The sequence below is a fragment of the Taeniopygia guttata genome, chromosome 28, assembly GCF_048771995.1.
Source record: "Taeniopygia guttata chromosome 28, bTaeGut7.mat, whole genome shotgun sequence".
Lineage (NCBI taxonomy): Eukaryota > Metazoa > Chordata > Aves > Passeriformes > Estrildidae > Taeniopygia > Taeniopygia guttata.
In genome coordinates, this window is record NC_133053.1 from 2,391,454 (window position 1) to 2,410,880 (window position 19,427).

General features: G+C 46.5%; 1 protein-coding gene across 4 annotated transcripts; it reads left to right on the forward strand.

The window, feature by feature from the left end:
• The first annotated feature begins 9,851 nt into the window (after positions 1-9,851).
• On the forward strand, positions 9,852-19,414 carry TPM4 (tropomyosin 4). Of its 4 annotated transcripts, NM_001245696.1 has the most exon segments (10): positions 9,852-10,230; positions 12,165-12,290; positions 15,674-15,721; positions 15,724-15,807; positions 16,063-16,180; positions 16,611-16,681; positions 16,902-16,977; positions 17,258-17,320; positions 17,406-17,475; positions 17,983-18,194. In NM_001245696.1, coding segments are annotated over 4 exon segments (348 nt in total). In that variant the 5' UTR covers positions 9,852-10,116; the 3' UTR covers positions 15,784-15,807; positions 16,063-16,180; positions 16,611-16,681; positions 16,902-16,977; positions 17,258-17,320; positions 17,406-17,475; positions 17,983-18,194.
• The last annotated feature ends 13 nt before the right edge of the window (positions 19,415-19,427 follow it).

A 19,427-nucleotide genomic window follows, 5' to 3' on the forward strand; every position in this document is an offset into this window, starting at 1 on the left:
TGCGTTTAGCACAGTCATGGTTTGGGAGCATTTGAGGATGCTTGTGATGGTAAAAAGGTTTTAAAATCATGGGGATTTAGGGTTAAAAGGAAAATTAAGCTTAGAAGGCCCTGAAAAAAATAAATACCCTAGGTACATGAAGGCCTCGTACCTTGCTAGAACTGCACCTGTGTAGCTAGTACATGATAAATGATATAATTGTTAGATGTGATGATTGTTTAGTAATTAACTATAATTACTGCTTAATCGTAAGAATAATCATGAGAAACTGTGGTCAGGGGCCTAAGAAAGATCACGAGAAACTCATGTCAATGTATACAATAAAACAATATAAGTTTAATAATTAATATGTAAGTTATATAATGATAGAATATCAAATACGTTCAGCTCAAAAGCCATGTCGGAGTCAGATTTGGGTCTGTACCCCTGATTCCCAGAGCTCTCAATAAAAGCACCTGCATAGAATCATATCCCGTGATTATCTGTGTTCCTGAACGCTGACACTTGGATTTACAAATATGCCAAATAACCTTGAAGACAGAACAACATTACCCCTGTGAGAGATGGAGAAATTGAGGGATAAAGCTGTTAAAACCAAGAAAAGGCAAAAGGTCAGGCTCTGGCCCCCATATCCAGGTACCTCAGTGAGGGTTCTCATTTTCAGACACCTGCAGAAACCCTCAAGCCCAGGGCCTGGTGATTCCTTTCCATTGGGGTGACATTCACTTAGGGAGAGCCAAATTTCCTCCATGGTGCAAAGCCAGAGTCTCAGGGGTAAAGCAAGGGTCTGATCCAATTCCAGAGCCATCCAAGGGCAGCCAGAGCTGGAACAGGCCCCAGACACACCGTGCTCTGATGGCTCTGGCCAACAGAATTTGCCCAGTGAGTGCCAAGGGGAGCATAAGGCATCCTCACTTCAGCAGAGCCTGTCTGGTGTCAGCGAGCCCATCAGCTCCATCCTTCCAGCATACGTGACAGCCTGACAGTTGCCAAATACCTCCCTCAGACACCTTTCAGACAGATCCTGTTTATTTTTAGGACAGCTCTTTCCCATCAAAGCTCAGATGCAAATCATTACAGAGAAAGGGGGGGATGGTGGCAGGGAGAAAGCAGCTATTATTTTTACTTCTTTGCCTATCATGTGGTTGCAAACTTTCCTCTTGTACCCCCATCTGCCCACATTGGGACCTTCATTTTATGAAAAGAGATGATGTCCCAGCCTATGAAAGCAGGATAAGGAGAAGCATAGCACTGAAGTCAGCTTATGAAATATTGAAGCAATGAAATCCTCACGGAACACGTGAATGCCTAATGCCATTTTCAATTAATTCTGGATTTTTCATTAAACCACTATTAAAAGCAAAAGGACAGCAGAAATAAGGGAAATTGACTTGAGCAGTATATTAAATACCTTAGTTTTGCTTGAGGATGTTTTATTATCTTTCCAAAGCAATTATTTCACCAGCTCCTGATGGTTTGTAGGCTAAAGACAGGTATGGGGTAAAGTTCTAGATGGTCTTTCCTCAAAATTATTTTAATTTCTGTCCCCTAGCCTGCACCTGGCAGCCTGTCTCTGGTATGTCATATCTGGAGGATAAGACATGGAGTCAGAGTTCTGGGAATCTGTAATAAAGTGTCACTCTGGCATTATTTACAAATCAAATAAAAACTTGTTGACTTAAGCTTTTCCCCATATTGAGGGCAAACAAAAGACATGCAAATATTCAGAGACATTCATTAGGAAAGCCTGAAAAGCAATTTAAAACCCAGGTGGGCTGTGATTTTTTTACGGACAGAAGAAATAAAGCAACAGCATTTATAAAATGTCTCCTCTTCTGTTCTCAGAGCTTCCTCACTCCATTGACTAGAGCAAAAGAGAAACACCTGCCTAAATTAGGTGCTTTGTTAAGATGTCTCAAGATGGTTGAGATGTTCTTGGGCCTTATAACTTCTTCTCATAATGACAGAATAGAGACATTCATTTCTTAGGCAGGTGGATTTTTGGTGGGGTTGGTTGTTTGACAGTGGATGTTTTGCTGTTTGCTGTGCTGCTCTCCTTGAAAAGGGCATTAGAGAAGTGGGAGGCTGCTCAATAAGAAAATAATGTTTTGCTAAGGAAATAAAGGTTTCAATATGAAAATAAAGGTTTCTTTATTTTCTGGCAGCAATCACAGGGAAACTGAAACATCTGGGAGAAATCTGATGCTGATTCCCCTAGCAGAACCTGTAAGTCTTTGAGGAAATCACTCAGCCAGTGCTGTCATTCTGCCAAGGCAGACCCTTTGCTACTCCCTGAAGCCCTCTGATCCCAGGGCTTGTGGTCAGTAGTGCTGAACACTAAGGATTTTCCTCTGATGTCTCTTTGGGGACACTTTGTGTTTGGAAGCAGAGAGAGAGCAAGGGATGAAGCATGAGAGCTGACCACCCTGCTCAGGCTGACCAGACCTTACACCTGCAGTCCTACAACGCTGGGTACTAAAGAGGGGCTTTTTGTCAGAATACCAAACAGACTCAATTCAGCTGGTGGGCACATTCTCAACCCAAACACTGTTCTCCTGCTCCGTTAACCAAAAGTGCAGAGGAAAGGCTGCAGCATTGTGAGCTCTGACACCCAAACTAGGTGCTGGGGAAGCAGGAGGCTGGGAAAGGTTCATTCATAGAGTGAACAGCTGTGCAGGCTTAACAGAGATAAAAGAAGGTTATAATCTTCACTCCAATATGCAGCTGTCATCTAATTATTCAGTTCCTCAGGTGATGAAGCAGTTTAAGGTACTGGTATTTATATTTCTGAAGTACCAGAGGCCCCAACTAGAGCTGTACCACCACGTGCCAAGATGAGTAAGGCCTTTCCTATCACTCAGGGCTCCTCTCCTCCTGAGATGTGCTTGGTTATGAAATGACTGGGCTCACTTTATATGTCAGCTTACATCTCCAGCAAATGGACAAAGAGATAATAAATGATTAATTAATGCTTTGAGAAATGAGTAATTAAATGCAACAGCTTTTTAAGAGTCCAACGGATAAGGACAAAATATGTAAGCCCAAGTGATAAGGCTTTCTCCTGATACAACTTATCTGCAGCACACTGCTCACATCTGCAAGAGGGCTTAGAACACTAGTAACTTCTTGTGCACCAGGAAAAAAGAGCCTTTCTGTGATAGAGGAGCACTTCTCCAGGGGATTAAGACAAAATCCTCTTTGTTTAGACATTTTAAATCCAGAAAAGCTGGAAGATGCTTACTTTAATGTGCATGGGAGGTATGACTGTCAAGCAGAGCCCCAGCCTCCCATCCTTGCCTGGCATGGGGGAAAGTGTCAACATCTTCCTGCCCTGTTCTAAGCCACAATCAGCCATCTGCTCCACCAGTATAATAGATTTTTTTTTTTTTTTTTTAAAGATGGCACTCTCATTCTTGTCTGCTACAAATGAGGATTTCTGCCAGTAACACAGCTGAAGTAACAGAGTAAAGCAGATCCTGCTGCAAGTATCCAAATCAGATTCCAAAAGGCCCCACAACTGCTCTGGCCAGCTGCCCAGCAAAAATATTGCACTACTGGGAGTTGGTGGATTGTTTGGCATGGAATTGAACTTCAAACGGGCTACAGGGGGGGAAAAAAAAGTATTTATATTTAGTTTTGAAGGAGCAAACCTGCCTGGGTTTGGAACACAAATGAACCTGCAAGTTTTCTGAGCAAAAGTTGGATGTGAGTTGGTGACATTCTTTGGTGGAAAAGGCAATGTGAAGGAAAAAAATCCCTGGTAATGCACATGTTAAATGAACCAGTCAAGTGCAGACAATGGAAAAGCTGAAAAATTGATATGGAGGAAAGCATTTTGTGGTGGTAGCTATTTCTCACTGCAGTTCTTTATAACGTCCCAGATAGGAAATTCATGGCCCTCAGAAGAAGTTTGTATCCTTGGGTTTTGGGCTGAGGCAGCCCATGACTCACTCACCAGAGAGGATTGGCTATAAACTGAAAAATAAGCAAGACAAGAAAATGGTGAGCAAAACAAAAGACAAATGAGTTAACTGATGAGAGAGCAAAAAAACCCCAAACTGCACACAAAGGAGGGCCTGGATGGAGAGACAGAGAGAATGTTTGTGCCACTGAGGACTCAGGAGCTGCCACCCCAGGCAGCCAGCTCTACTTCTTTTAGGCGAAACAAATTCAGTCTTCAAAAGTGAGATGGGCGGAAATAGAAGATTTGAGGCTCTAAGAGCCATTCCAGCTGCAGCACCATCATTTTCCAGAGGCTCGAGGAAGAGAGACACAATCTGTGGATCTGCATTGCCATCTAACGGCAAGGCAGAGCTGGGAGCATTGGCTGGGGCCCAGCAATGGGCTGGAAAAGTAAAAAAACAAGGAGGAGATGGCCAGCAGGGATAGTCCTGTGCTCTACATGCAAATCCTGAGAGGTCTCACTGATGAAGACCGGTCCAGAGAAAAGCAGAGCAGCCAAAATCTTCTCGTAGAGGCCGATTCCTTCTCTTCCAGGATCCTCTCCATTCTGTATTAGCCAGAAGTATTAGCATGGATTCAGGGTGGCATTTGCTTTCTTCTGCTGTACCCTGTTCTTCTAATGCTGGCAGTGAGACAGGCTTCCCAAGCAGGTGTGTATTTCAGGTACCAAGGAATTCTGCCATCCTATTCAAAACAGTGTAAAATTCATTATCCCAGCTGTTCAAAGATCCTGCTGGGAAATGCAGGTAACTGGGATTATTGAAGAAAAGAGACAGATTTCCCTGGGATCGAGGCACAGGAAAAGCAGATCTACTATTTTCATCACACTCAGCCCAGTGTTCATCCCTGGTCAGTAATGGATACTTAATGAGAATGTATTTCAGGCTGGCACTGGCACACACACAGAAAAGGGTGGAGGGAGAACCCACAGAGCAAAAAATTCACTGAGATGTGAGGGTTTACACATCTTGTCAATTAAAAGTCAATGTCAGGAAGAGAGATAAGTTTGATGTTCAATCTAAGTGTCACCTTTTCTACTGATCCACCATATTATATTGTTTCTACAACAGAAAATTTACAAGAGAGTGGATTGTTAGGAGTTACTTATTTTAGTAAAATTAAGGAAATTGGTAAAGGGTTGTCAACAGCTTCTTTCTTCTGCTTTGAATTGCTTCTAGCCTTGATACATGCAGCTTTGTATATGAGGGGTAGGAGCTCAATCAGTGTGAAAGAGAGGAAGAAGATCTTTTATGACCAAAGTTTGGAGCAGAGAAGGAGCTGCAGGAGAAACTGGGGAATATAAAGTGTCTGGTTTCCCCAGCTAGAGAAATTGGCCATGTTGTGGGTCTCAGCTAACTGCTGGGGCACAAAAAAAGGAGTAGGGATTGACAGCAGAGAAAATGTTGAGACCTGCCAGACTTCAGGCCACAGGTCTGACCACCCCCAGTCTGTTCAGATGCCTGCTGTGACAAGCTTCCCATGCAGCCTGCTGCCAAAGGAATGAGCACACTCTCCAACAATCCAACTTCATTTCCTTCTGGTATCCTCTCATATTTACACACCAACCTTGCCAAGCTTTGCTCAGCCCAAACAATTCCTCAGAAAGAAAAGGAAAAACAAAGGAACTCTTACAGCCTGTAAAGCACCTTCCTGCCTGCTTGAAACAAAAAAAAAAAAAAAAAAAAAAAAAAAAAAAAGGTTTAGAGTGCTCTTCTTTCTCTCTTGGTTGCTCACTGTTTCCCAAGCTAATGAAAACCAGAGGCTGTGGGACTGACAGGATTATCATCACTGAATTCTTCAGGTGCTTCTCTCCAGTTAGTGAAGCCGGGAAGGGAAGAAGGGCATGTACCTGGTTGAAGGGCTACAGAGGGTGACATGTTTCTTGATGTTCCTTTCTAAATGTGGCTCTGAGTCATGCAACAGCGTTGATTAGAAAAATTATCTTCCTCAGCTGAAGTAGAAAGGAAAAATAATTTTGTTCGGTGTTTGCTTCCCCAGCCCTGAATCCAAGCCTGCCCGAGGCTGTGGCAGGAAGGGGGCTGGTGAGCTGACTGGAAAACCACTTTTGCTTCTCTCTATCATAGAAATTATGAAGAGGCTGTGAGAGCAGCCACAGGAACAGCTCAAAATGCACACCTAAGGGTACAAGCAGCTGTTGTCCCAAGGAGCAGCACGCACAGCCTTGCATCAGCCTCCATTCCACAAGTTCCTACATGTGCTGGGTCAAACGGGGCTAACACGGTCCTTCCCACTCCATTGCCCTCCCTTGTGTCTTCAAACTACACCCCAAAAGCTGCTCCTCTGAGTCAGAGAGCCTGTGGCACATCCAGCCTCGTGGCACGCTGAGCACGAGGTGGAACAGCTCTGAAGGCAGGATGGCAGTGGCGGCATGGCTGAGGGAAGGAAGCCCTGAAAGAGCTGTTATAAATGAAAATTTGTCTAGCCAAATTTAAAATGAAAAAATAAAATATTTGTTTGCAATCAAATTCTATCTAGCCAGCCACAAGGAAAGAACAGAGCCGAGCCAGGGGTTGGCCCTGGCTGTGCAATAAGAAGTCAGCCTCAGCACAGGTTTTCCTCTATGCCCACACATCTCTAGCTTGGCACAAGTGGTTTTTATAGGGAAAATTCTGCCTGAGGGTAAGATTTCGGCAGTCAGTCTTTTTTTCCATTCAGAGTCCATAGGTTAATAAGATTTTCTTTTTTGGTGATGAAGAAGAACAATTCCGTGTCCGGAGCTGTTGAATCTCTTGATGAAATTTACGGGAACCTGCATTTACATGTGTCTGCCTGAAGATTTCTATGATATCCATCTCGGGTCGTTCAGGCGATGATCAGTGCCTGGGCGTCCCGATTCTCTCCAGACATGGCCCATCTCCTGGTGTCCCCATATCTCTCCAGACATGGCCTATCTCCTGGCCAAGACACATCCTTTTACTTGTAAACTGGGTTTTAATATACACCAGGTTTTGCGCGAGGGTAGGGGGGGACTCCTAATACAAGCGTGTATACGCTAACAAATATTTAATATCACATATACCATACTAGAAATGGCACAGATTATATCTACTACACATAACAGAGCCATAAAACAGAGCCAGCTGCTTGGAACAGACAGCAGCGGTGTGAGCTGGACCACTCAGCCAGCTGAGGAAAATTATTAGAGATGTATCTTGTCCCAAAGAAATCTGGTGGGGGTCCTGTGCTCATCCTGAGCTCACCTCGCTCAGCTCCTAGTTTTCATCCCCAAACACCTGCAGAGCCTCTGCTGCCCTCCCTCAGCAAATTCCCACAGCAGGAAGGCGAGGAGAAGTGCAAATGATTGTGATTAACGTGGTTTATTGGGCTGTAATATTTCTCAAGGATTGGAAACAGTGATAACACAGTGCTTCACCCCTACGCCTTAAACCCGCCCCAGACTGAGGTCCTGTGTGATTTTACCTTCCACCGTTCAAATCACAGAATAGCTTAAAAGTCATTGGAATTAGACTTTAAAAATGCTCAGGGGAAAAAAAGTAATTGGAATTAAATTAGAAAGACCGCCTTGCTAGAGAGACACCCGGAAAAATCACTTAATTTCGTGAGGCGTTCAGAGGGATACAGGCGCATACCAAGTGCCAGCACTAGTTTCTAAGCAAACACTGAACTTAGAGCTGTTAAAAATTCCGATTTTTTTTTTAACATTAAAACAAAAATCAAACAAAGAAGCAGGAGAAGAAAAAGAAAGGGTAAAAAACACACAAAAGAAGCAAAACCATCCCCCCGCCGCCGCTGGCGGTGCCCGGGCGGGGCCGTCCCCACAGCCCGCCGGGAGCCGCAGTCCGCGGCCGCCGCCATCTTGGCGCCGCCTCAGCGCCGCCCCTGAGGGCTCCCGGCAGCCATCTTGGGGTGCGGGGCGGGCTGGGTTTTGTAAAATTAATTCGTTTTGATTTAAACAACGACAACAAAATCGTTGTCGCGTTTTAACCCCAGCTGGCTGTCGAGCACCGCGTAGCCACTCACTTGCTCGCCCACAAGCGGAATCAAGAGACAATCAGAAGGGTAAAAGCTGGAGAGCTGCTGGGTTGAAAGAAAGGCAGTTTAATAGGGGAAACAAAAGCTGTGCGCACAAGCGAAGGAAAATTGGGAATTAATTCACTGCTTCCCGTGGGTGTTGTGCATTCCAGGAGAACAGGGCCACATCCCATGGAATGGTGACATGGGAAGACAAATGCCATCACTCCAAAAGTCCCCCATTTGTTCCTCCTCCTCCCCATTTATATCCTGAGTGGGATGTCAGATGTTCTGGAATATCCTGGCTCTGGAATATCTCGGCTCTGGAATATCCTGGCTTTGTCCCCTCCCAATCTCTCAGGCACCCCCAGCCCCCTCCCCAGCTTGGTCCTGTAAGTGGCAGGAAAGGCCTTGGCTCTGTGCAAGCTCAGCAATAACAAAAGCATCACTATATTCTCAGCCCTGTTTTCAGAACAAATCCAAAACACAGCCCCGTACCAGCCACTGGGAAGGAAATTAACTCTATCACAGCCGCAGGCATTGTGCTGGTGTTGGCTTCGTGTCCGCTCTACTATCATGTTTAGCTCAATAAAGGTCAGATTTTTCCCTAAAAGTCTCTCCCAAAGGCCTTTCAGTGCCGTGCCAGCTCAGCCCCAGAGGATGGGGAAGTTCTGGGACTTGTGCCGAGCGTCCTGGTGCCCTCATGGCTTGGACAGGGGGACTGAGGGGTTGTGCAGGCAGCTCGGGCTGGGGCTGCAGGGAGCAAAGCACAGCAGAGCTGAGCAGGGACAGAGCATCGAGTGGTCAACGGGACCTGGATCGGCGAAAGAACTGGGCAATGTGAAGGGTGGATATCGGGAAAAGGTTCTTCCCCCAGAACGTGGTTGGGCACTGGATATATTGCCCAGGGGACAGCCCCAAGAGTGCCAAAGCTCCAGAAGTGTTTGGACAATGCTCTCATGAACCGTGTGGGATTGTTTGGCTATCTGTGCAGAGCCAGGAGTTGGATTTGATGACCCCTGTGGGACCCATCTCAGTATATTCCATGGCTCTATGCAGGTGCCAGGGTAGCAAAGTCAGAAACTGGCTCTGGAAGGTGCCTCAAATCAGAATATCAGAACATCAGAGCAGTCAGGACAAGGCTGTGTGGGGCTGGGAAGCTCAGCAAGAGCTTGTGAAGGGATGGAATGGTTTTGGGGACGTGTTTAATAGAGCTGCAAAAGCAAGCAGAGCTCGTCCTGGGGCTGTTGGACGCTCTGCTTGGTGTCCTCTGTCAGTGGAGAAATTCCTGCCCTCCCCAGAGCCTGCTCTTCCCTGACAGAGTGAAGGTGACTGCTTCATACAGCAGAAGGAGTAATTTACGGTGCTCATCGGACTGCAACTTCAAGTGTTGTTCAGTTCCCCAAGTATTTATTGAGGGAAATTTCAAGGACAGGCATTCAAACTCACTGAGTTTGCCTTGAGCCTGAAGTTGACATCTAAATTTGAGCTCTGTTATGCGTTATACTATCACACATTATAGCTAGCTCCTTAACACCAGTGCTTATTTTTACAGTAAAAACCTCTGCTGTCTCATATCCTGCATATTTTTATAACTTAAATTTAGCCACCGCTTAAACATAGATTTTTTTAAAAACTGAATTATTTATTTTATGTCTGGATTTATTTTGGAGTAACGTAAAGAGATCCTTCCCTTCATTAGCTTCATGCCTTTATTCCAGGAAGGCAGGCCATCCCCAAGATCTGCTGGGTTGGTTAATTGCTGTGCACACACAAAGGGGAGCTAATCAGCTTTTCTTCAAGCATGTGTTCATATGTCAACACTCTTGCTTCTGTCAGAAGCTTAAAAATGGAAACAGTTTTCTCTTTAAGAAAACAGGACCCAAATAAGGAGATGGAGTGGTGAAGATTCCTCTAGTGAGTCTGTTCCAGCTCATTCCTTAGAAAGGCTGTGGATGGAGCACTGGAGAAGAGGCCAATAGATCTGGGTTTTGTCCAGGGGGCTCTGGGTTTAAAGCTCTCTGAAACCACTTGTAGCTCATTTTCCCTGTGACTTGCCTGGGTACAACTTCTTTCTCTGTCCAAGCTGCTAAAAATCTACAATTTTACTAATAAGATTCTTTTAGTTGCGTGACAGATCCAGCCTACCCTTGAGCAAAAATGGAAGCTATCAAGAAAAAGATGCAGATGTTGAAGTTAGACAAGGAGAATGCCATTGACAGAGCAGAGCAGGCTGAGACAGATAAGAAGGCAGCTGAGGACAAATGCAAGCAGGTAAGTGGAAATAAAATCACTGGCTGTGTGTGTGCTGTGGAAATAAGTGTAAGAAAATACCATTGTGGCAATGTTCTGATTCAGAAAACAAAATAATTTGAAGTCAGTTTTCTGTTAATCTTCTTTTGAAGTTTTTTGCCTTTTTGTTATGGTTCTACAGCCCAGATTGGGCTATAACTTCTCAGCCATCTCAGTCTTTCCAAAATTAACATCATCCACAGATTATTAACAGTACTTTGTCTAAGTTTTCTTGAATCTTACATAATTGTCCTAAATTTCTCATGCTTTGATTCCGTGCAAGAGGCCTTTACATATTTAAAATCAAAGCTGTAAACCCTGACACCTGTAGGACTAGTGCTAATAGAGTCAGCTGTGTCTAAACAGTAATTAAGCCTCTCCTTGAAATGAATTAATAAAGTTCACTTCAAGTTCTTGGTGCAGAGAGTGCCCCTTAGAGGTACCAGCTGAGACTCAACAGGAGATATGTTCTCTTATTTTTTTGTGTCAAGAATAATGGAAAATATCTTAATTTGAATGCTGTTCTTTTATGTGAATTCTAAGGATAACATTTTCATATTCTTTTGCTTTTTAATGTCTTTATTCTGGGTGTCTGTCTCCTATTTGAGCTTTAATATTTCCAAAATGATCTTGAAATGTTAGCTGAGTATATTCAAGTTTTCCCTTTCACGTTCTCTAAATTTGGCTGCTTCTACATCTTCCATGCTACTCTAATATATTATAAGCATTCATCTGGCCTAATATTTCTTCTTCTTTAGAAAAAATAAATCTTTGATCTTACTCCTCTTTTCTGAATTGTCTCAAAATTTTCAGCTTCTTTTTTAATGTGGGCACAGTACTCAAATAATTACTTTAATATTCATACACAAAGCCAGCATCTGTTTCATGCTGCTCACTGTCCCTCTGTCAGAACATCCAAGCAAAGTTTGCAGTTCTCTCACACTGTCTGGTTATTCTCTGAAACACAACAACATTCCAGAACAGCACACTACCAAAAATGTCTTTAAAACTATCAGTGAAACTAAAATGAAGGAAGTACAGCAAAACACAAACTATTTTGATAGAGTAAATTTCTGTGAAGGTGGAGCTAAATGGATAAATCACTGTCTCAACAGACTGAGCTGTTTTGTGTTGCAAATGAAAGGATGAAGCAGATAGGTTTGCAGGCCCGCCCTTATCAGCAGCAGGCCTTTGATAAGGTGAATTCTTCACCTTATCACTCATGCACAAGGGAGCATGAGACTGTCACTAAACACCCTCCCAGCAAGTTATAAATAGCACAATTCTAGTGAAAAATATGGATTTATATGGTATGGAGGAGTCTGAGCCTCATCGTATGGTGAAGTTTATGGTGTTGGGCCACAGAGAATCATCCAGGTCGGAAGGGACCTCCTGAGGTCCCACCTAGAGAAAAGCCAGCCCCATTCCCTCCCACATCCACAGCACCTCATTTGGGCTGAAGTGTCCTGAAGCACACACAAACATCATTAAGAAAGAACTGCTGATTTTTTTCAGCTGTACAGGAATTGAGCAGTTTCCAGAAAAATCACCAGGTAATAGTGTTAGAAGAAACAGTAAAAGGACATCATTTAAAAACATCTAGAATTATGCTGCAAAACTGCTCCAGGGTGTCAAAAAAAAACCCTAAGCGAGGTGAAAAAGGGCTTATACCAAGATCCTGTGAGTGTGGTGGCAGGCAGTGTTGCTCAAGGATGACGTGTTTTTAATGATCCTTCCCTGGCAACTGCTACCAGTCATTCTCAGACTACTATCACTAGCAGAACTTTGATCTGGTCTTTTGTGGCTTTTGGTATGCTATATTGGCTTAAAACTAATAGTAAAGACTGGTTTTATCATAGTAAACTAATTGATACTACATCAGTATGCTCACATTGGGGATTTTTTTCTCTTGAAAGGTAGAAGATGAGCTGGTAGCGCTGCAGAAGAAGCTGAAAGGAACTGAAGATGAGCTGGATAAATACTCAGAGGCTCTTAAAGATGCCCAGGAAAAACTGGAGCAGGCTGAGAAGAAGGCCACTGATGTATGTATCCATGGCTAACACTTGCTCTATTTGTATGCACTTCAGTGGCTGTATGCATTTCTGCCGAGGCAGAAAGGCGGGGTTAGGGGATTTTAAAAGGTGCAAGGCTTTTTTATCTCCTCTCCCCTCTGCTGGAGGGAGCGGGGCTGTTCTGCACCGAGACCATGGCACCCGCAGCTGCCCCCGGGAGCCGGCACCACTTGAGGCTCGATGGGGACCCCGGGGGACCTGCCGGACGTTCTTTAGGAAAGGAGAAATCCCCTTTAATAGGACTAAACAACATGGTGCCTTTGGAAGGAAAATGGGACGGCAGCAGGGCTATGGATGCCCTTTGCCTTCATCCCCGCAACAGGGCTAAAGGCCAGTCCAGGCTCCCTGCCACGCCCGCCTCGTCGTGTCAGTGGCGTGAAAGCCTCCACTTTGTGGGGCCAGGGAGCGCGGCTGCGGGGGCAGCATCCCGCGGGGCCAAAATCCTCCCGGGGCAGCATCCCGGGGGAGCAGCATCCTCGGGGGCAGCATCCCCGGGGGCGGCATCTCCCGGGGGCAGCATCCTCGGGGGTAGCATCCCGGGGGGCAGAATTCCACAAGGGCAAAACCCTCCGGGGGCAGCATCCCCGGGGGCAAAATCCCCCGGAGGCAGCATCCCCGGGGGCAGCATCCTCGGGGGTAGCATCCCGGGGGGCAGAATTCCGCAAGGGCAAAATCCTCCGGGGGCAGCATCCCCGGGGGCAAAATCTTCCCGGGGGCAGCATCCCCGGGGGGACAAAATCCCGTGGCGGCAGCATCCCGCGGGGGCAAAATCCTCTGGGGAAAGCATCCCCAGGGGGCAGCATCCCGCGGGGGCAAAATCTTCCGGGGGTAGCATTCCGCGGGGGCAGCATCCCCGGGGACAGCATCTCCCGGGGGAGGCAAAATCCCGCGGCGGCAGCATCCCGCGGGGGCAAAATCCTCCGGGGGCAAAATCCTCCGGGGGCAGTATCCCCGGGGGGCAGCATCCCGCGGGGGCAAAATCCTCCAGGGGCAGCATCCTCGGGGGCAGCATCCCCGGGGGGCAGCATTCCCGGGGGCAAAATCCTCCCGGGGCAGCATCCTCGGGGGCAGCATCCCCCGTGCCGGGCCGTGCCGTGTCGTGCCGGGCCGAGCCGGGCCGGGCCGCCCCGCTGCTCGGCGCTACGTCAGCACCTCCACCTCCAGGCGCGTGACGTCAGCGGGCCATTGAAAGGCGCGGGCCCGCCACGTGCAGCAGCTCCGCGCCCAGCCCGTCCGCGCCGCGCCCATGGCCGCGCCGAGCTCCCTGGAAGCCGTCAAGAGGAAGATCCAGTGCCTGCAGCAACAGGCGGATGAGGCGGAGGACCGCGCGCAGGTCCTCCAGCGGGAGCTGGACCTGGAACGGGACCTGCGGGAGAAAGTGAGACCGCCCGGGCTGCCTGCTCGCCTCTCTCGGTCGCTCTCTTCCCGGGCTGCTCCTTCCTTCCTGTCTCTGGCTCTCTCTCGCTGGGGCGCGCCCGGCTCTTCCCCGCTGCGGGAGGACGGCTTGGCCGCCGGCTGCCTCCATCCCTGGGCTGTCCCCGCGCTGCGCTGCTCCGCTCCGCTCCGCACTCGCCGCCCGCGGGCGCCGCCGCAGCGCCGCGCCCGCACCGGCCCGGCCCGCGGGAGAACCGGGCGCGGCGGCGGCTCGCCCGCCGCTTATCGCGCTTTGGGGCCCATCCTGTGGAAAAGGCGTTCGAGCACCCATCGGCACTGGGGAGCGGTTGAGATTTTAGTAGGAAATGGCTGTTTAATTAGGCAAAAGCGCTGCATGACACGGAGCGGGGAGTTCCCGCCTCTCGGCGCCGCACCGCTGGCTTCAGCACAGCTGGGAAATGTCCGAACTGCTGAAAAATAACTTTCCGTCCTGGTTTTCACAGAGAAATGCGAATTCTCCGCTAGCGTGCGGCTCTCCCGGGGTTGGACAGCTGGTTTCACTTAGATTTGTGTGCGATCAGCCTTCCCGGCATCTTCCTGCTATTTTATCACATGTCAGCGAGTTAGTTTTACCGTATAAGGACTGCGGGCTGCTGCTGGGAGAGGTGGAGCCAGGCTCACCCCAGATTCCCAGTGGCCCCGACTCCATAACTTTGGAATCTTGCTGAATTAAAATGTGACTTAAAAGTGCCCTGTCTAGTGGAAGGAGTTGCTGCCACAGAACAGATGCCAGTTCTGTACATGGTCGATGCCTTGTGTATAAATCGGGAAGTTAAACACTGCACTGGGTAAAAACAGATGAAATGTTGGATAATTTCTGACTAGAGGAATCCTGGGTCAGCTTCCATTTGGATCAGCCGCTGAACTCCTTTCCAAGATGGCTCAGAAGTGAATGGAAACCACTTCCTCCAGCTTAGGAGTGGTCAGTGACCAAATTTGCTAAGCTGCAGCAAGACGCTTTTTTTTTTCCAAAGTGTTTTAACATAAAGCATAAAACAGTTGCCCCTCCAGAGTCTGTATTCCACAAAAGTCTTTGGGGAAAAAAAAAGTTAATCTTGTATATGGCAATCCTCCTCAGACTGGGGGACAGTATAGTGCACAAGCCTGGCAGTTACTGAAACAAGGCTCTATTTTCCTTCAAAAACAAGCAATTAAAGGGACCTGAATCTTAATAAACACATATTTATGGACCCCAATTTGTCCATGTTGTCTGTATCAAGCATTTCTCCCAGCAGTATCTTCCATTTATTAACTAGTCTGTTTTTTATACATTAGTGGTGTTCCAATTACTGTGCAGTTTATTCAGTAATACACAAACAGATCTTATTACTGAGAAATGCGCCCTGCCTAATTCCTTAGGTACCGCAGGAAGCAAAGTTGTATCAGCAAAAATCAGATATATTTTAAGAATATATCTGATTTTGTCCCAAAAAAGCCTGAGGTCAGTGTCTGTGCCCAGCTGACCACGTAGATGCTCCAGCAGCCAGGATGGATCAGGAGCTGGCTGCAGCTTCACAGTGAGCTGTGACAGGGCGCCACTGAAACCAAGGGCAGAGAAACCAACGGTGAAGGGTTTGGAACTAAGCCATCGTGGAAACAGTTCATTTTTTAAGTTTGAATACATGCAGCCCTGTGAAGTGCTCCAAAAATACCCCGATCCTTTTGCAATCCTGTAGATTTCCTTTTTGTGGGGCAGGAATGATAAGTGCCATTAAAAAAAGAAAGGACAAGCACACACTCCATACCTTGACATTCCTGAGATGCCAGAGTTCAAAGCAAACAAAAAAGCAGAGGCAGAAGGGCCCCTGAGCTGCCCTGCATGTCCCGGGGAGATGCTGCTGTAGTTGTAAGGAAACTGATTCACTGGGGGCATGTGCCAGCAGCGAGTGCCCCGTGTAACCCTGCTCTGGTTCCCGCAGGCTGAAGGGGAGGTGGCAGCTCTGAACAGACGCATCCAGCTCGTGGAAGAGGAGTTGGATCGTGCCCAGGAACGACTGGCCACAGCCCTGCAGAAACTGGAGGAGGCTGAGAAAGCAGCAGATGAGAGCGAGAGGTACGCTCCTTTTTTATTTTGTGTTGTTAAAAAAATGAATACATGTGAATAAAATATTCCTGTGTCATTAAATATCTGCATGTGCTACTGCAGGGCAGAGACTTGAAACTTTTTTACAAGCTTAATTGGGTAATTCTGTTAGCCTTGATGAACACGATGGGCCACTTTTAGGCTACAAATATCAAATTCCACTTTGTGAAGTTGAGATATAAGTGCCAAAATACTTCTCAGTTAAACATGCTTTGATTTCTGCAGAGGAATGAAGGTTATTGAGAACAGAGCAATGAAAGATGAAGAGAAAATGGAAATTCAGGAAATGCAGTTGAAGGAGGCCAAGCACATTGCTGAAGAAGCCGACCGCAAGTATGAGGAGGTAAAAGGGAGAAGGAAATGGTGAAATGGTGAAAGCTACAGGAGAGCCATGAACAGTAACACTGCTCTTCAGTCTAGTCCCTCTGTTCAGTTGGCACTGGGTGATGCTTCAACCTTGCCACATTGCCAGCAAGGAGGAATTTTAATAGTGATTTGCAGCTTCCTAGGTACCTAATGCTAAAAGTACTGCAAAATCTAACTAATTGGGGAGGGCTGTTACCTCTGTGGGTGCGTGCTTTAACCTAATTTCCTTACTCCAGAGGAAGCAGGAACAGAGTACTTCTGAGTGCTTTCTGAAATCCGCAAGGAAGTTGTCCCAGGCTGTGGCAGGGGGTGGAACTAGATGATTTTTGAGGTCTCTCCAACCCAAGCTGTGCTGTGATTCTGTGAATTGCACACTGGCCTGACAACTGGCTGTTGTCTTTTTACAGGTTGCCCGTAAACTGGTTATCTTGGAGGGTGAACTGGAAAGAGCTGAGGAGCGTGCAGAGGTGTCTGAAGTGTGAGTAACTTTCTAGAATATAGGAAATACCAACACTACATTTCAATAAAACTAATCTGGTAGGCAGGCATGTAGTTAGTACTTCAGAAAAGTCTGTTTGTACACTGCATACCTGGTTTTCTTCTTTCACACTTAATTACTTCCTCCCTTGTATTTCTTAGACTCCTCCAAATCATAACAGGAACACCAGTAATTCATACTTCTATTTTTCCCCTTCTAGTAAATGCAGTGACCTCGAAGAGGAGTTAAAGAACGTCACAAACAACCTGAAATCTTTGGAAGCTCAATCTGAAAAGGTTGGTTCTTTCAGTAAACTAAAGGATATGGGCAAAGCCTAAACTTATAAATAGAATTCATAGAAATAAACCAGAAATACAAAGCAGATGAGAGGTTTTACCTGCCTGCCTGCGGATACCACTCCAAACAATCCTGAAGATCTGCAGGAGAGCAGAAAAGCACGGAAATGGTGTTTGCAGCTGTTGTAAAAGGAAGAGTGCTTATAAATAGGTCACAGTTTCATAAACATTTATTATTGTTGCTACAACTTCCCTTAAAGAGTGTTTATTGTTTTCACAGTACTCGGAAAAAGAAGATAAATATGAAGAAGAAATCAAGATTCTCTCTGACAAGCTGAAAGAAGTAAGTTTGGCCATCCCCATACTGGATGCATCTTTAGGCATAATCTTTCTAGGAGCATCCAGTGATGCTGTTTCGACTTTTTTAGGCTGAAACTCGTGCAGAATTTGCAGAGAGAACTGTTGCCAAACTGGAAAAGTCTATTGATGACCTGGAAGGTATGGAATGAGTCAAGTTTCTTTAAAGGTGGTCAGTTTCAAATTGGGACAAATTCTAGAAGTGGGTGGTGGATGTAACGGGAAAGAACAGCAGCACTGGTCAGGCACACTGGATGGGTGTGATGTGTCCACTGGGCACCTGCCCTGTGTGGTGGAAGTTCTCCTGAAAAAGGTTTTCTTCCATAAAGTTGGTAACAATGACCTGATTTTGGCCAACTAACAGATGGAGGGACTCAAGGGTTTATGATCTCCACCCTACTTAATCTGAAAACAATAATGAGATTACAAAAAGACAAAAAGTTCACATAGGTGAAACTTCTGACCAGGCAGTTTTGTGGGTGTTTTGCTTTCTTTCTGATACTCAACTATGCCTCTGTTTTCTTCTTTTGTTTTCCTCCCCAACTGCTTTGGCTGCTGTTGCCTTTTGCCTGTCTCCATTCTCCTCCTGTGGGCTCTTCTCTTGCCTGCATTTCTTGCTGCCTGTTCCTGCTGCCCTGGTGCTGACAGACGAGCTCTACGCTCAGAAGCTGAAGTACAAAGCCATCAGTGAGGAGCTGGACCATGCCCTCAACGACATGACCTCTTTGTGACCCGCCCCTGTGGGGACACAGCCTTCCACTCACTGTGTTTTCTCAAGCTTTTCTTGCCTGTAATCCCTGTCACTCCTGTGCCACTTCCACCTCTGTGGGAACTGAGCTCAATAAAACATGATACCTCTACTTTTCATCTTGCAGGGTTTACTTCTGTGTAGATCACCTCAAATACAGTGGTGGTAACACCAAAAACACATTCAGCTGTATTGGTAATGTAGGTGAACCCAATGGGAAGAAATGACGATGTCTGACTCAATTCAGAAGGCTGAATTATTTCTTTATTATAACTATGTTAAAATACATTAATATGCTGTATAAAAGGAGGATACTAAAACTACATACTACTTTCTCTGACTTTATCTAACTCTTTAACACAACTCATGACCCTCTCTCAAGAGTCCAGCCCCAGGTGGGTTGGATTGGCCATCAGGCTCAAACAATCCTCACTAGAATCCAACCAAGCACTCACCCCAGGTAAACAATTCTCCAAACACATTTTACATAAGAAAAACAAGGAGCAGAAATAGAAATTGTTTTCTCTTTCATTTCTCTCTGTGCACCTCTATGAAAAATCCTGAGAGGGAGAGAAATGTGCTTGTCACACAGCTGCTCGTATGGGGTTGGGCAAGACACAGTCAGGATGGGGCAAACACTTGAATTTTAGTGTTCCTTTTAGTCAGTGAAAAGCTTTGAGTGCACTCAGTGTCTGCTCGTGCTCCACCAGCCTGGTTAAAAACCTCTCACTCCAAGGAGAAGCCAGCAGGATGTGGCCTATAAATGACTCAGTGACACATTAAAACACAGGTCTGACACGTTCCATGAGATGTGTCCAAAAAACTCCCTTAAGGACAGCAATTACAAAAAGTTGGCACTGTTTTGATGATATAAAAGTGTCTTAAATATGAAGGTAAGTTACTGCAGGTTTTATTTAAAGAGAAAAGGCTATAAAATAACATTATTTAAATACTGTGCTTTTCTCCTTTCTCACCAGAAAAACTTGCTCAAGCCAAAGAGGAGAACCTGGGCTTGCACCAGACACTGGACCAGACGCTAAACGAACTGAACTGTATATGAGTGGCTCAGAGCTGCCAGCAGGCACCACCCTGCCCCTGCCTCGCTCCTCTCCCCCCTCTCTCTCTGTATCCCGGACGAGCCACTTAAGTTATGCCCGGCACAGCCGCGCCGCGGGCTCCGGGCATCCCTGGGGCCGGGGAGCCGCGTGCCCGTGCCGGGCCGTGGCTGCTCTCACGGTTCCTCTGTCCTTTCGTGTAAACCCCGGTGGGAGCCGCACCCGAGCGGCGCCACCGCCTCCGCTGCCGTTTCTTATTAAACAATTTCTCACAGTACCGAGGCCTCGAG

What these genes read in the sequence shown, in the direction of transcription:
- TPM4 (XM_041721610.2), top strand. Translation starts at nt 10,117, where the DNA reads ATGGAAGCTATCAAGAAAAAGATGCAGATGTTGAAGTTAGACAAGGAG. An exon ending in CCGACCGCAAGTATGAGGAG is followed by an intron (nt 16,181 to 16,610) that starts GTAAAAGGGAGA and finishes GTCTTTTTACAG; the next exon opens with GTTGCCCGTAAACTGGTTAT. An exon ending in TGGAAGCTCAATCTGAAAAG is followed by an intron (nt 16,978 to 17,257) that starts GTTGGTTCTTTC and finishes TTGTTTTCACAG; the next exon opens with TACTCGGAAAAAGAAGATAA.